The sequence below is a fragment of the Amaranthus tricolor genome, chromosome 2, assembly GCF_026212465.1.
Source record: "Amaranthus tricolor cultivar Red isolate AtriRed21 chromosome 2, ASM2621246v1, whole genome shotgun sequence".
In the NCBI taxonomy this organism is placed as follows: Eukaryota; Viridiplantae; Streptophyta; class Magnoliopsida; order Caryophyllales; family Amaranthaceae; genus Amaranthus; species Amaranthus tricolor.
The window spans coordinates 6282906-6300855 of NC_080048.1; the positions used below are offsets into that span (position 1 = coordinate 6282906).

The 17950-nt window shown below is 33.2% G+C and overlaps 1 protein-coding gene and 1 long non-coding RNA gene across 2 annotated transcripts; one reads left to right on the forward strand and one right to left on the reverse strand.

Annotated features, from left to right (window-relative positions):
* Positions 1-353: 353 nt before the first annotated feature.
* Positions 354-17764, forward strand: LOC130802654 (uncharacterized). Its single transcript, XR_009039780.1, has 5 exons — positions 354-963; positions 1742-1858; positions 4190-4318; positions 14679-14849; positions 16751-17764. It is a non-coding gene; the product is annotated as an uncharacterized LOC130802654 (long non-coding RNA).
* Positions 1014-6105, reverse strand: LOC130802646 (granule-bound starch synthase 1, chloroplastic/amyloplastic-like). The gene is made up of 14 exons (XM_057666656.1): positions 5264-6105; positions 4209-4550; positions 4035-4115; positions 3844-3942; positions 3665-3754; positions 3245-3308; positions 3033-3133; positions 2842-2951; positions 2516-2759; positions 2251-2427; positions 1933-2124; positions 1753-1839; positions 1506-1634; positions 1014-1412 (listed from the first exon to the last, which is right to left on the reverse strand). Exons 2-14 carry the CDS (start codon positions 4536-4538, stop codon positions 1296-1298), a joined length of 1821 nt encoding a protein of 606 aa, XP_057522639.1. The 5' UTR covers positions 4539-4550; positions 5264-6105; the 3' UTR covers positions 1014-1295.
* Positions 17765-17950: the final 186 nt, after the last annotated feature.

Sequence of the window (17950 nt, forward strand, 5' to 3'; positions counted from 1 at the left end):
AATGAGACCATCAATTTGGCCCGACCCAATTCGCGCATGTAACAATCTAAGCATTTTTTTTCATTTTCTGGGCATTTTTCAATTTTGATTTTAAAGGTATTAATTTTGACCTTAAATGTATCAATTTTCAAAACTAATACCTTTAAGGTCAGAACTGATAAATGCCCAGAAAATTAAAATGATGTTATACGTGCAAATTGGGCCAGCCCAAATCATAAAACTGTCTCATCCAAATTTTTGAGATAGTAAATATTAATTTCAATTAGTAAAAATTAGAAAATAGGTTAACTAAACATAAGTAATGTAAAAGAAAAAAAATTTGGCGCCAAAATCTTGTAGTTCTGTGTCTTCGTTAATCTTTTCTCAACATTTTCTCTTTCGGTAATTCTTTTTATCCTGCGATGACGCTTTTCATTCTCGCTTCCTCAATCTTCATCAAATCTAAACGCAAGCCCTAACCCCTTTCCAGAAATTGATCAATTGCTCAGAAGAATCTCAAATCAATGGCATGTTATGACCTTTTGAAACCCTAATCGTCGATTCAACCCCATACAACTCGTAATTCCACCATAGGAAAACAAATGGGATCCTACCAAAAATAGTCTCGATCTTCCGCCAATTGAATTCGAGATTAAACAATCTTCCAATGTTGCCGCCACTGAATTTGGACTCAATCTCTGACAACCATCCGTCTCGAGATTTACAGAAGCAAATTTGCGTATGAGAAATTGAATACAAACTTGGAAAATCTGCATGATGATGAGGGTTTTGATGCGTTTAATGATGTTCCAGTTGAGGAATTCGGTGCTGCGTTATTGGCTGGATATGGATGGAAAAAAGGAATGAAAATTAATAGGAATGCCAAGGAAGATACAAAATTGCACGAATTTAAAGGATGGAATTCGAGAGATGGATTAGCATTTCCTTACGCAAATTGATAAACGCGAAATCGATCATGTGAAGGTGACGTAATTACAAAGAAAGAACTAATAATATCTCATTTCTGACTTTTCTTTGTGAATTTGTTGTTGAATAAGACTGAATTGTTGGATGACCTTTTGACATTGTTTTTGTATTTGTTGATGTTTTTGATACACAGGCAAACATGAATACATACATTTGTTTATTAAATGATTTAATAATCAAGCAAACATGAATGTAATACACAGGCTTTATAGAAGCCTTCTTTTTAAGGCAATATTGCCAGTTATTAAGTTCTTACATAAACTATAGTACACATTATTAACCATATACCATTCCACAGACGTTTGCATGTATTGCTCGATGTTTCGAGTTTAGGGAGTTGCGATGTTCTCGGTAGCTAGAGGAATGCTTTCGGTCCCTTCGAATCCTGGTCTGCTTCCAGCTACCCCTAGGCTTAGCAGCAGTTCCTCCCATTTCCTTGCAGGTTCCTGTTTGAAAAATAAATTAATTGATGAAATTAGTAGTTTGATGAATGATGTTCAGTGCGTATTATACTTTGGACATCTCGTAGTTTACCGTACCTTCCATGAGAAATCTTGTGTCATACAGTTAATGACCATTTCTCTCATAGCTGGAGAGTTGTAGGTTGTTAGTGCCCTATGCACTGTTGTTTCGACAGCTGATATATCAGCAGGATCTACCATGTCACACTGATTCACAATTGAAAATAAATGTCAGTTTTAGAGGGTACAAGAATCACAACTTTGAATAACCTTTATGCAAATTGAAATGGTTTGTATTTTTTTTTTGGTTTCAGATGATGATTACATTTGCACTAAAACGGCCCATGTGGAATCCAGTATACCCTTCCTTTACTGTGTCGACAAGTCCACCAGTGGAGGCTACCACAGGCACCTAAGTAAAAATGTGTGGGGTAAGTGATCCAATTAATGCATTATGAAGAATAATCAGTATTATGATAATTTACTGCATTAAACCGTTACATACAGTTCCATAACGCATCGAATAGAGCTGAATTAACCCACAGGGTTCAAATCTGCTAGGAATTAGCATGAAATCAGCACCAGCTACAATCATATGAGCTAAGGGAGAATTGAATTTTGTCACTCCTCTCGCCTTTTCAGGGTAGAGTACTTCCAGCTGTTCAATCTGTTTCTCCATTACCTCTTTTCCTGTTCCCTATTTCCAGGGAAAAAAATCATGAGAAAAGGTTGTACCAATACACCATGAATTTAGTCACAATAATTTGTAATTGCTTCTCTTTGGAAGTATGGTTTTTTATATAACGGTAAGAATTGGTCTTACAAGAACAACAATCTGGACATTTTCCTTGATGAAACGAGGAATTGCTTCTGCAAGAATGTCAGAACCTTTTTGCTCTTCAAGCCTTCCTATAAATCCAATCAAAGGGATATTCTTATCCACTGGTAGACCAACTTCTGCTTGTAGGGCTTCTTTTATAAGAGGTTTTGCAGTCATAACCTGTAAAAGGGAGTAATAACAACTTATATTAGTAACTTTTTAGATGTCGTTCTACTTATAAGGAACTGTTGTTTAAAATCTTACTTACAGTTGTTATATCGAAATTAGTACCAATGTACTTGTCAGTTATTGGATTCCATTCTTGCACATCCATACCATTCACTATACCAGTAACACCAGTCTTTCGAACTACATCGTCGAGCTCCACACCTCTCTCAACTCCTGATAGAAGTTCTTGAGCGTAATAGGGGCTCACAGTTACGACACGGTCTGATTGTAAAATACCTGCTTTCATCCAGTTGATCTTCCTTCCCTTTACTGGTTTGTCATACCTTTAAAAACATAACTGATCAATTTTAAACTTCTCCCTCCTTTTGAATATAATGTTTAGGGGTAAGAAATAAGATACTTTACCCATCCATAAATTCAAAAACTGGCCTCAACTCCTCGGGAAGATGAAGACGTGGGTAGTCCGCCAAGGCAAATCTTCCTTGATATACAATATTGTGAATGCAGAAAGCAACCTGAAATTTCAATCATACGACATCAACTTTAAAGTACCAGAACCAAGAAAATTTTCGTAGGTGAAAGATTAGACGGCTCACCTTGGCATTATTATAGATACCCTTGGGTTGGTAGATAGCCTTCAGATACACTGGAAGAAGAGCAGTATGCCAGTCATTGGCAATGAAAACAACATTTTCACCTGTACAGAATATACGCATGAGTACATCTGCTTGGGCGTCATTGCAAAGGAAAGTGCTTGAACGATCAATCAAAAACCAAATCATGGATGCCATTATAGGAATTTGTTTACCATATGGTCCAGAGAAGTTTGGATTGTTGTTGAGATTCAAAACTCTTGGTGCCTCCAAAGCTGCCTGAAGCACATATTATGTAAATTTAGTTACATTTAAGCCAATACCTTTGTTGCTTAGACTCTTCACTTTACCTAAACTAACCGTGTCGGTTGGACTTGGATAGGATGCTTGCACACTTCAGTTTGGTTTAAATGCTTGGTATCTTTTCATAGAATAGCCAAGTCTGATGGTTGGGCACATATTGAACTGAGAAGTCTAACATGGTATACATAGTTCGAGCAACATAGATAAGTAATACATTTTCATTCATCTTCAGAGGTTTTAGGGATGATAATGGACCATATTACTGATACTTGGATATTCACATAGTCATATGTACGAATGTGGTACATGTCTGAAATCAATGTTTGAATTACCTGGCACAACAAGCTAAACCGAAGTTGGTTATCTTCATAGTCCGCTCCAGCCTTAGGACCATAGAGTTTGGATCCGGTTATCCCCCACACCTTATCACACAAGAAGAAATCAGAGCTTCAAATTATCAAAATGAATGACATAAAATAAACCATGTTTGATTATGCAGAAGTATTGTTACCCTTGCAAGGAAAAGTGGATGATCGACGAAAATACGATCAACGCCTCGCTTGTAGGTGTGGAAGTAACGCACTGTCTCAGTTCTATCTCCTACTTGGAACTGCAATGAAATCATTATAACATGCTCAAAAATGTTAAATATCATCTTAAATATGAGTTATTTAGTTATTAGAGCATGCATGTATGATATACCTCAACTGTCACACTAGTATCCCATCCATCTCTGTACTGATCATACCGAGGGGAGACTGTCATCACACGGTGTCCCCTGGCCTGAAAAACTCCATATATTAGGTTTTGTTCTCACCACATTTATTTACTTATTTTCAGTTATAATATATTTTTAGCAGAAAGAGCAAAACGTACTGCCAAGGCTGGGGGAAGTCCTCCAAGGACATCACCAAGACCTCCTGTTTTACTCCATGGTGCAACTTCTGCTGCGATAAACACCACATTCATCCCACTTCTGATAAAAGGTGCATGAAATCTTTCTTTTCTCAGCTCTACAGTAGTACTTTTTGGTTTGTTGCTTAATCTTAGCGTATCTATGTTGCTCATCAATGGCCTCAGTCCAGTGTGAGTTGACATTTGATTGCTCTTTAGTGCGTTGTTTGCCAATGTCAACTTAGGATCTGAACTTCCCATGGCAGTATTGGCAAAGTTTGAAACCAAGTGAGACGATGTTACGGTTTCCATTGTTATTAGTACCTTAAATGACAAAAACATACAAATTTTAAGTTCTACGAATTTGTCGAAAAATAAATGTAGGATACGATACGGGAAGCAAAGAATTTTTAGGCCCTGTTTAATTTTTTATTAATTTGTAAAATTGGGACCTTTCATAATTAAAGAGTAATTTTCTTAAAGTAAAATAAAAATTGAATATAAGTTTAATTTTGAGTACTATAATTAAATAAAAACTTAACACAAATTCTAACTACATTAAAATTGATTTTATAAAAATAACTTTAATTAAATTGTTAAAAATTAATTTTTCATCTCTAATTTTAAGGAAGAGAAAAAAGTAATAGTAATAGAAAGTGTAAAAGTTTAAAAAAATGGAAAAGCTAAGAAATAAGCTGTTAACTAATTTTATAAATCAAGTTTGTGATGATTGATGTTTATTAAATGATTGAAAATTAACTATTGTGAGAGAAAATATTGGGGGTTAGAGAGTTGCTTTGGATCAAAAGAAATGAGAGGAACATCTAATCAATAGAATTTCATCCTATGACCATTGATTTGTTAAGTAAAACTTTAACCGCCTACTATCTAACTTATTTCAATATTATTCTAATATGAATTTTTTACATATGAAACCCTTTAGTCTTAGAAGTCATGTGCGATTGGACACCCTGTAGACCCTTAATCGGTGCTGGGTATATGGCATTGATCAAATGCTTGAAACAAAGTTTTCTTACCACAGTTGGTAATGTGTTGATACCAAGAGATGTATTTACAAGATTTAAATTACTGTTTTGAGATTATGAAATAAATTTTTTGTTTTGAATTGAGCTTGTTTTTTTTGCGAGTAGATGAGTGATATGGTTTTGAGGTCACACATTTATAAGGGTATGTTTTTCTGGGGTCCACCCTTGACGTGGCAGCATAGAGCTTATGTTAGAACTAGAGTATTTTATTTGGTGTTTCTAACCAATTAGAAAATTCGTAAAGGAATAAAAAGAGCATCAAAATCTACTAAATTCTGATGCTGGAATTCAACTGAGGCCTATGACATTTTTCAGTTGAAAATACGAAGTATTTGACGAAGATTTGGAATGCTTTAGCTTCATCTCAGCCGTTGGTGTGTACACATCAGCTTAGTTTGAGTGTTTGCTGATGTTGGAATTTCTTTCAAGGCTTTTATATTTATATTTTTCTTTTTGGTTGGGCTGTAAAAGGTGTGTGAGAGGAGGGTGATGAATTGGGAATTCGTGTATATGTGTGGATTGAAAGACAAATGAATTACTATGGGTGCAATTTTGCAATATTGGTAGTTTTGTATAACCATGGGTTTCTTTCAACCTCGTTTATCTTCACGCATACTTATATTTGAGTTTGCTGTGAACGAAAAGGAGTACATTATTAGGGATCATGGGGATTGAAATATGTAGATAAGATAAAGAAAAAGATTAAATTTGATGATAATAATAGGAGAGTGCGACTTTATGGTCTAAAATGAAATCTGAGCAAGTTTAGCGCAACAAACGAGAATTGTTTAAAAAAGATTAGAGTCGACAACGGTCAGCAATTTTTGTATACTTTTCACTATATTTAAGCCTAAAAGTGCAGTGCACAGCTCAGTAGTGGACACTTTCATGAAATTTAATTTTTAGTTCATGATCATGAGATATGATTTAGTTCTTTTGAGTTGGTTGGTACTAATTTATTGCTCATCCAGCCTTTATTGAGGCTTAAGACCGACAGTATGCAATAACCACTCAGAGGCAAAGTTATTTAATACTCCCTTTATTGGGGCTTAAGACGGACAATAAGCGACAATCACTCAGAGGCAGAGTTATTTAATACTCCCTCCTTTTCACCTCAAGTGTCTCATTTCCTTATTGGGTCAAGTCACTCTAAATGTCTTAGTTTATTTTGGTAAATTAACTTTACCAATTTACCCTTACAAAACTTAACCTTTTCACATCTTTACACTTACTAATCCCACTATACCCCTATTAATTCTAAAAACACATACTCTTTCTCTTTCACATTTGGTCCCATTTGACTATCTAAAAATCCGTGAAAAGTCAAATGGGACACTTTGGTGTGAATAGAAAGGAGTACAAGCCAATAAGTATTTAATTCAATCCTAATATAATACCCCCTTCTAGAGTCTAGAAGTGTTCAGAACAAACCCGACGACCTAGCATTTACCCAATCTTATAACTGAATTAGACTTTTATTCGGCTTTCAAAAGAATTAAAAATTATGTAAAAGTAGATGTGAGCACAAGACTCAATTATAAAATGATCGAAATATTTAACCTAAAACTATATAGCTGTTCAAATTTGACTCGTCCCGAATACTCGAACTCGATTCAAAAGTTATTCGACTCGAAATTATATAATTTTTTAGGCTTACCGAACTGACACTACTACACTTGAACCAATTGATAACCAAAAATTAAAATTCTGAATCTGAACTGCAATCGATTTTTATAATCGACATTTTACTATTAACCGAGATTACCCGAACCTAATAGTGATTGATCCAACTTGAATTATGCACGAAACCGAACTCGATCCAGTTAAAACCGACTTAACCTAAATCGAATTTTAGTCGAACTTATGTAAACTCGAACCAATTTTTAACCGAGCTGTTGTAAACCTGAATCGATTTTTAATTGAAAACAAGTCGAAACTCTAGAAATTTTGATTAATATTAGTTTATCAAATTATTAATTTATCATATAATTTCAATAAATTTATAACTAATTTAATTTATCAAATGATAAATTTTTGAAAACTAACTTTTAGTATTACAACATTGTAGAAAATTTTTCAATAAATTAAAAAGATTCCCATGAAATTGACATTATTATTTAAATCAATAAATACATTATAAAAACTAATGCATAATACAAACTTATTTTGCTAGCTCTTCTTTCATTTATAAGAGATGAAGTTTGCTTTGCTCTTTATAAAGGAGCATTTAACTTTCACATTGTTTCTTAAATAATGTGGGCTACGATTTTATTTTGCTAGCTCTTCTCACTTGTATTCATAGGAAGACATTTGTTTATTTTGTTTTCCAAACAATGTGGGATAAAATTATTTCGATATTTTGCTCGAGTCTTTTATAAGAAAGCATTAGAGTTGCAATTTGTTTCTTAACAACGTGGGACAATATTTGTTTTGTTGTTTTACTCTTCTTCCTTTTTCTTTTGTAAGGGCATATTATACTTGCATTTTGATCTTGTTAGAAAAATAAATATGAATATTTTTTTGAATATTTATCAATCAATTTTAGTTTGTATTTTGTTTTAATCTATAAAATACAATATAATCAAGTGAAATATTTCTAGATATGTTTCGATATGAATTTTGTTAATATCAATTATTTATAATTTTTTAATTATATATAATTTATATTTTAAGGAATAAATCAATAATAAAATAAAAAAAACAAATGATAACTTAATGCTGGAAGAAGAGAGGGGAGAGAGTATACATTTACAAATCTGTAGCTGAAAAATGTATCAAATATTCAGCTAGTGTTCCAATTGCAATCAGCATTCACTAAGAAAAATATCGAATACCGATGATCATTTTTTTGTTCTATATACTCAACTAAAATTAAAAGGAAAATGATCCTAAATAATACAACTGTATAACTTTTTCCCAATAATAATATCAATTATTAATTAATAATAAATAATACCAATTTTAAGGTGAGTTTTCCTCAAGCATCCGTTTTTACCTCTAACCTCTAAAACAAGTTATTTCTAGCAAAAAAAAAATAATTTTAAATTTAAAAATTCAGCCCTTCCTTTCACCCACATGTGCACTACTCCACCCTAAGCCCCTTACATCCACCGTGCACTACCCTAGTTCATTTCCCTCACCTCAGCCCCACCACACCCACCACACACATCAACCAGTGAATATGCAGTAGCCACCCTTGGCTTCCATTCACGAAACCTCGTCTTCATTGCCGCCAATATCAAAATCTCCTTCTCCCTTGTTAATTGAGGGTGTGGGTAAGGGTGGGTTTTTAGTTGGGGGCTTTTGGGTTCATGGGTTTGTAGGTGGGAGAGGGTAGGTTTATGGGTGGTGGGTATATGGGTTTCTAGGTTCATGGTTTGGTGGGTGGTTGGGGTGGGTTTTTGAGTGGTAGGTTTGTGGGTTTGTAGGTGGTAGGCGTTGGGGTACTGGGTGTGTTCATGGGTTTTGAGATTTGGGGGAGGGGTGGGGGTGGGGGTGGGGCTGACAGTAGGAGGGTAGGTGGGGATGTAGGGGTGGACTTGGTGGAGGGTGGTGAAAGGGTGGTGAGGGATTATATATTTTTCTATTTTTTTGTTAATTAACTTATAATTGTAGGTCACCAACAAGTGTAATTGTGTTAGAAGAAAATATGTCTTAAAGGTTGTATTATTCAAGGTAAATTTATCAAAATTAAATAGCGATGACATAGATTGGCACCCTTGAGAAATTAAGTCTCTACAACCTTAAGATCAAAGGTTATAGCCTCAAGAATTGGATTGAGCACTTAAGACCCAAAACAAAACCAATGCAATAACAATCCAGAACTACTAATCTAAGAGATAAAAACAACAAAGCTAACCAGAAACAATGATGTACGTGGTTCACCTGTGATTGCGTGACGTCCACGATTTAGCCTAGATGTTTTTATTGCCTTCAAGAACCTCCAATAGAGTTTCATGGATGATGATCAGAACTGAGAGAATTGAGAAAGTTTAAAAGAGAGAGAGCTATGTAATCTAAAGATAGAATGAGGGTTAAAAAACTTAGTCTAAACTATGTAATTAGACCTATTTATAATACATAGTTCCTAATTACTTACATGCAAGAACCTAGGATTAGAAAAATCGAGTGAAAAATTTAATAGAAGCTAAACCGCAGGTAAAGCCGACTTGCCTTTTCCTTAGCTAAATCGGGGTCCTTGATTTATCGTGTGTTGTAAGTAGATAATATGCTTGTAGCTTGTAAAAGCATGCTTGGGGTGGAGGATTTAAAGGAGCCATTGTCAAAGGAGTGTGATATGAAGGATCCTGGAGATGCGAAGAAGATTTTAGAGATGGAGAATGGAGATTGTTAGCTATAAGAGCAACGGACTTTTGTATCTTAATCAAGAGGTATACCAAAAGGTGTTTAAGAGGTTCTCTATGAACGGTGCCAAGGTTGTTTCTACTCCCTTTACTTCTCACTTCTTACTCTCTAAATAACATTGCCCTCTGACCAAACAAGAAGAAGATGACATGCCAGGTATTCCATATACAAATGTTGTAGTATCATGTATGCTATGGTGTGTAGTCGACCCGACATAGCTCAAGCATGAGCATGTTGAGTAGGTACATGGGTAATCCGCGGAACGACATTGGGATGCGGTAAGAATACATGGATTCCTCCCTGTTGGATATTAGCAATCCATAGTTTCGTCTAGATTGTATCAATAAAATTGTGATCAAAATACTAAAAAAAAATAATCCTAGCGATGAGACAATGGAGAGAGAAGTTAAAGATTTGGCTATTAGTATCGAGTCTTCCGTATATACTAAAGCAATGAACAAGCAATACTTTATACATCTACTGAACAACAGACTGAAAGAGGAGATCAATCGTTTAATTTCTGGTGATTTAACAGCAGCATCAACAGGAAACCAAAAGCTAAGTAAAACTATTTGGAGACCTGTTGTCACAAAAATATAGAATTCACTTACAAGTACTGCAAATTCTGCTATGCAGCAAAGAAATGTTGTTGCACCACCAGTTTATATAAACCAACAACAAGATGTTCTGCAGAGTTCAGTGCAAAAAAATAGGTCATAAAATGAACCGGTTCAATGCACGTCAAATAGAATGTCAGATACAGTTAGTTTCACACAACACATGCATAGCAGAATGTAGATCGCAGAGCAAGAACAAACAAGAACTCGATTTCTGCATGCATAGACTGAGTCTCACAAGAATAACGCTTATATGTGTTCTAAAACTAAAGTTGGTGATCACGATAAGCATGCTCTTCCGTGGTTAGTAGCATCAAATTTATACTCAGGGATACCGCCTCTTAAGAGCTTAGTGCAAGCGGTTCAATCGACATCTAAAGAAAATCTCAGGAGTGCCTTACCCATGAGATCTATGGGATCCAAACTTTCGCCATTTCTTGTGAGACTCCGTCTGTGCATCCAGAAATCGAGTTCTTGTTTGTTCTTACTCTATGATCCACATTCTATTAAGCGTGTGTTATGTGAAACTAACTGTATCCGACATCCTATTTGATGTACATTGAATCGGTTCATTTTTTGACCTGTTTGTTTGCTCTGAACTCTGTAGAATATCCTGTTGTTGGTTTATATCAACTGGTGGTGCGACAGTATTCCTTTGCTGCATTGCAGAATTTGCAGTATTTGTAAGTGAATTTTGTGTTTCTTTGAAAGCAGGTCTCTGAATAGTTCTACTTATCTTTTGTTTTCCTGTTGATGCTGCTGTTAAATCACCAGAAACTAAATGATTGAGCACCTCTTTCAGTCTGGTTCCTTAGTATATACGAAAGACTCGATACTAATAGCCAAATCTTTAACTTCTGGTTGCCTCGTGTAGGTCTCTGAATAGTTCTACATATCTTTTGTTTCAAATGGTACAACGATCTCTCCAAGCGACACACGTAGTCCTCCTTACCGATCACCTCAAAACCTTCTGGTTGCCTTGTGTAGATCTCCTTGTCTAATTCACCGTGGAGAAATATTGCTTTTACCTCTAATTGAAGTAACTCCATGTCTAAGGATAGGTATGGGTCGGATTTGGGTGGGGTCCAGCAAGACCCAAATCCAGACCCTAATGTTTAATTAGACCCGAACCCGAAACCGTAGGGTCTGAAAATTTTAGACCCTTAGGGTCTGGCGAGTCTAGAATTTGGATTTGGGTCCTGAACAATTTTATTTTTTTCGTGAATTTTTTTTTTACTACATATAATGAAGTACAATTTTCGACCATTTGCATAAAATTATTTAAACATTTTCGACTAATGGGAATCTTCTAATACTTTATACTAATTGAGTGAAATAAATGAGGTTTTCCAACATTCGAGTTCTTATAACGAAATTTTTATAAAGTCTTTAATTTTGAAGTATAGATACAACGACCACATTTTGCATTATATGAATCGACAAAGTTCAAAATCACGGAATGTTCAAAAAAAAAAATTTCAAATCAAACAGTTAAATACACATGATAGCTAATATATAATTTTTTCAAAAAAAGATGTAAATGGAGGGAATGGAGGAAAAAAAAAAGAAAAGGATTTTGAGGGATGGAGATTTCCTTGTTTGGATAACAAAAAGAGAGGGAGAGAATTTGGAGGGATTACGTCCTCTCATTTTGTTAACATTCAAATCTCTCCATAAGAGGAAAGATTTAGAAGGAAATGATATTCCTTTCTTTCCCCTCCCTTTCCTTCCTATACAAACAACGGAGTTTTTTCCCTCTCTTCCTTTCCCTTCCTTTCTTTCTCCTTCCCTCCCTTTCTTTTCTCTCTTAATTTGCTATTCAAACATAGTGTTAGGGTTAAGACCCATGCCCATCCCTATCCATGTCCTTCATCACCTCCAACACAAGTAGGCTCCAATCGATGAATGCTTCTCCACTAGAGAGAACACCTCATGGAAGTAAATACCTTCAACTTGAGAATAACCTTTTGCAACTATTCTAGCTTTATAGATGAGCCAACCTCACTAGACAATCCTTCCTTCTTCTTTGTAAACCCATTTGCATCCCTTTATCCTCCTAAATAGACTAAGTTTCATTCTTTTCAAAAGATTACATCTCTTGTATCATGACTCCAAGCCATTTACTTGCATCTACTATACCCATGGCTTCCTTGTAAAAACCCAGATCATCTTCGACATGTACCTCACTTACAATCGTGTGAGCATAGGCCACATAATCACACTCCTCAATGTATATCTTAGTTGGCTTTACATACCTCTTTGACCGCTGCACTTTGTGAGATGTTGATTCTATTGGTTGATACATGTCAAATTTAACATCTCTAGGGGTTATTACCCTTCTAGATTTCTCACACCATACCCAATAATCCTTGACACCAACCCATAGCCAACAAATATGCATTTTCCAAGCTCTAGATTCAAATTTTCCCTCATTAGCATGTATGTATGTCGAACATCCAAATTTTTCAAATTTGAATAATCAACCGTAGAAAAATATCATACCTCTTGGGGACACTTGAAGTCAAGTGCGGTGTGTGGAGAACGGTTAATCAAGTAGCACGCAGTAGACACCGCTTCGAGCCAAAACTCTTTTTCTAGCTTTGCTTGACTCAACATACATTTTTCTCTTTCTAACAACATCTTGTTCATCTTTTCGACCACCTCATTTTGTTGAGGTCTATCTACACATGTCTGATGCCTAAATAGAACTATTATCATTTGTTCTACCTCTAATAAACAAACCATCGGTTGACCTATTCTGTCTTTGAATCAATTGCTTTTCTATAAGTTCTCTTTGACTCAAAGCATTCTTAACATCATCACAACTAAGATTCTCCCTAGCATATAGCGAAGTCTCACGAAAGTTTTTGTAAGAAGGTAAAGAAAGAGTATAACAAGAACGTATCCAAATCCTTATCATCAACAATCACATTCAATATTGTGTAAATCCATGATAATAGTACAAAAATCATCCAAATGTAACTTAAGAGAGTTATAAACCTCAAGGCGGAGAGAGTAAAGCCTACTATTTAAGAGAAACTTATTAGTCACACTCTTGGCCATATAAAAAGAGTCAAGTTTCTCCCAGATGCCTTTAGTTGTGTTCTCTTTCACCATTTCACTTAACATTTCATTGGAGAGACACAATTGAATTGTACTCAATTCCCTTAGAGTTAATTTCCTCCCACTTTGTTGTGGTCATCCAATTGGGCATCTTGTCCACACTATCCAAAGCCTTTTGCACTCAATGTTGCACAAGAATAGCCTTCATCTTGACTTTCCACAACACAAAATTTTGATATCTATTAAACTTCTCAACTATGTCCAACTTTATTGATGCCATTTTTGCCTGAAAACCAATTAAGAGAGAGAATTATGTAATCTAGAGAGAGAAAGCTGGTTAGAAAACTTAGAGAGTCTAAATTCTGTAATTAGGCCGATTTATAATACATAGGTCCTACTTACTTACATGCAAGAACCTAGGATTAAAAAAGTCGAGTGAAGATTTGAACAGAAGCAAAATAACAAGTAAAGCCAACATGTCTTTTTCTTGGGCAGAGTAAAAGTCGATGCGGCTTTTACTTCTGTCTTCAAATCACTTTTGTTCCTTTAAAGCCTTTTCTCCTTATTCCAATAACAATCCTTTTTCACCTTTTCTTTATACCTTTGAACATGGATTAAAGATTATAATAACACCCTTAATCACAAATCAAAAATGCTTTCATTCCCCGCCTAGACAATAAGACAGTTGTTGACATTAACGACAAATTGGCAGATGGATTAAAGATAATGACCAAATCAAGGTTGTTGACATGGTCACTATCTTTAATCACGACCTTGCTTTGGGTGTTATTTGATCGCAATTTGCAAACGACAAGTGTTTGATTATCGCTAAGTTTTTAGATATAATGGGCAATCCCTAATTTAAATGCTTCAACTTTGGTTTGTAGTGTCAGAGTAGCTACTAAGTTATAACTTATTAATAAGCGATAATTCCAACTTATGTTTAAAAGTTACTTTGGTTGATTGAATTTATTTTTACACATTCATGTTGTTTTTTTTTTCTTTACACTAATGTTTTTTTTTGGAATATTCTACCTGGTAGACACAAACTTGTACAAAAAATTAGTTGTAGCAAATTAAAAAAAAATTCTACAAAATAGCATTGTACTTTTGGAATTCAACATACCGTAACATTATGAACCAAAAAAGTTTGATTTTCGTTATCTTGAGTTCTTTTTGTCATTGTGTTATTTCCTTAAAATTACAATAATCCCTTCTCCTCATCCATCTTCTTGCATTCATCTTTTTTAATCAATTTTTCAAATTCCTTCAATTATGTCTTCAAATTCTGCGTACTCAAAAAATTCTTCAAGGCCACCAATAAGGCTCTACTACAAATGTAAAATTTGCTCTTTCTTTAGGTGGGTGAAGGAAGAAGATTTGATCAAATATAGAGAACAAAGGTTTATGCGTGATTATGGAAGAAGGAAATGTATGGGAAGAAGAAGATTAATGGAAGAAGATGGTAAGAAGAAGAAGATGGATGAAGAAGAAGACAAGGGTAAAAATGAAAATTTTCAACTTAATTTGAGGTATTAATGTTATGGCAATTTAAATTCCAAAAGTTCAATGCTATATTGTGGAATTTTTTTTTAAAACTTGTTACTATTGGCTTTTTATAAAAATTTATACCTACCATGTAGAATATTTTTTTATTTTATTAATATCAACTTATTTCAATGAACTAAACTTATTTTGTTGAACTCAACTTATTTTTATTGTGAATTTAATATTGTATTTGTCATGTCACTTTTGCTTCATATTACCGATTGATAAAAATCATACATATTTTTAATGAACTACAATCATTTTTACACGTATTATGTATATACATATTTGTTTTACTTGACACAAATTATTATTTTGAAAAAATAGTCATAGTAATCAATGTAAATTATTTCAAATAGATGTTGGTTAAAAATATTGGAATTATTTAACAAAAATTGACCGTTGTAGATTATTCTTTTTTTTTCAATAGCTGATTTTGGTGTTAATGGGATGGCTCTACGAACAACGACTGTAGAAGTATTTTAAGAGCTTATTTTAGCTTATATCAGCATAATCCACTAATCCAAGAATTAATTAACTTTTGAATGATTCTATGGTTAACAACTTTTGAATAACTTTATAATTATATGAATAGTTGAATATAAAGAGGAGCTTTAAGAATTTGGTAGGATGATTTATTAGACTTAAGACTTGAATATTCAACATCTAAAGCTTATCCATTATTATATATAGTCAATGTTGAGTCGTTTTCAATATTTTCAAGGTCTTATTCTATTTTTAGAATTTAGAAGTCTGATAATTGAATTACAATTATATTAAGTTTATTTCAAAATATTTGTAATAAATCAAAAACTTATATATTCCTTTTGCTTTTATATTTTTTTTTTCAAATAAAATTTACAAATTTAGAGTCAACTTTTGAGTATGATTTATCATCGATTTATATAAAAAAAACATATTCATGTAGGATTTTGATAGATTGGTCTCAATATATATTTTCATATCAACTTTATAGAATTTTTAAAAACTTACAATTAAAATTATTTGATTTTTAATTTTATATTGGAATCTGCGTAAAAAGTAAATAGAAAGAATAAATGAAAACAAAGGAAGTAATAATTATAAATTATATTTCAATACAATTTAAGTTAATATTTGTATTGACTTTGAATTTAAAAGAAAACGTTAGATCCTTAAAATTTTAGGGCCTTATACTATAATTCGTCTTACAAATGTGAATGGAGGGCCTTGATATTGATATAAATGAAGTGGATTAAATTTGACGTAAGCCAATAATTAATCGAAAAGAATGGATAAGCATAAGAATTAAGATAGGAGACATTCTACCATAAAAAATTCGACAGCACAGAAAACCATTTTAAAAGGACGACCATTTCCATTTTCTAACCGTCAAACATCACATGCATGCAGCGTTGGTATGAGCAAGTGGTCTAACAAGAAATCTTTAAACACAGATTCTTATGGAAGATAGACTGTCTTTAATGGGTCGGCTCAAACAATAAAAAAAATAAATTTACTGATTTTGAATTGTCTCCTTATTTCCTGTGCCATTTAAGTCAGTTTATCATTAAATTAAAATGATTCTTTGAATTTTTCATTAAACTTTCTTATTCTTTCATGAGATTTTCTCTCTCATCTTTCCTCTCTCTCATCTTGTTTTATTTTCGTCGGTTTCTTCTACCTTCTCCAATCTTTATGATTTTTTAGCTTCTTCCTCGTTCTAAATCCTCTCTTTCATCAATCTTCATCAACAATCTCGTTCAATTTATTTTTCTAGGTTATCAAATTCATTTGGGGTAATTTTTTTGTGTTTTTGATATAACTTTTTGAATTGTTCTTATTAATTTAAACGAAAATTAAGGTAGTTCTCTTGCATTTAATGTGTAAACTTTTTTGATTTCAGGTATGGATGATGAGCAAACTTTAGCTTCTGGCATTTAGAACTTAAGAAATCACATTACTATATTTGGGAAGGTATTGATGATGTACATGGAGGATTTAAATTTAATCCAACTTTTTCAATTTTTGATTTTTAGTTGAATTTAATGGTGTAATTCTCTGGGTCATGCAAAATTTAAATTTAACCCAGCTTACAATCTTTCGGGGTGTATTAGTGTTTTTGATATGATGTAAGCTGGTATTAGTTAGCGTTAAATCTAATTTAAATCTGTATTAAGTCTGATATAAGTAGGTATTAAGTTTAATATAAGTTGGCATTATGTATAATGTAAGTTGGCATTAAGTATGATGTAAGTTGGCATTAGGTCTAATGTAAATTGACATTTTAATCTGATATAATTTGGGATTATGTTTGTTGTATATTGACATTATATATGTTATAGGTTGGCATTATAATTGATATAAGTTGGCATTAATTTGATATAATTGGGTATTAAGTATGATATAAGTGGATTTTAAGTCTAATATAAATTGGCATTGAGTCTGATGTAAGTTAGTATTAAGTTGATGTAAGCTGACATTTAATCTGATGTAAGTTGAGATTTTGATTGTTGTAAGTTGACATTATATATGTTATAGGTTGGCATTATAATTGTTATAAGTTGTCATTAGTCTGATGTAAGTTGACATTACTTCTGATATAAGTGAGTATTAAGTCTGATATAAGTGAATTTTAAGTCTAATATAAATTGACATTGAGTCTGATGTATTTGGCATTAAGTTGATGTAAGCTGGCATTAGGTTTAATGTAAGTTGGATTTAAATCTATTGTAAGTTTGGTTTTTCTTAATCTATATTTATATGATATTTAAGTTTGGTTTTAAATCTATTGTAATATTACATTTATGATTATTCTTGTTAATATTTGTTTATGTCATTTAATGCTATTTTTTATGATTGTGTTATATACAAAGGATTGACAAAGAGATCTATACTAATTGTAAATCACATCTCTTCTTGTGTAATGGTAAAGAAGAGATCAAGCTTACATCTGCACAGATGTTGCTGTGAATCAAATAGGTTTCAACGGTTGTTAATGGTTCGAAGAAAATCAGAGCGAAAAAATACATCTCAAAGAAGTAGTGTGTAGAGGATTGAATAAAAAAACAATTCAATTGTGTGTATTAAGAAAATTTATGATTAT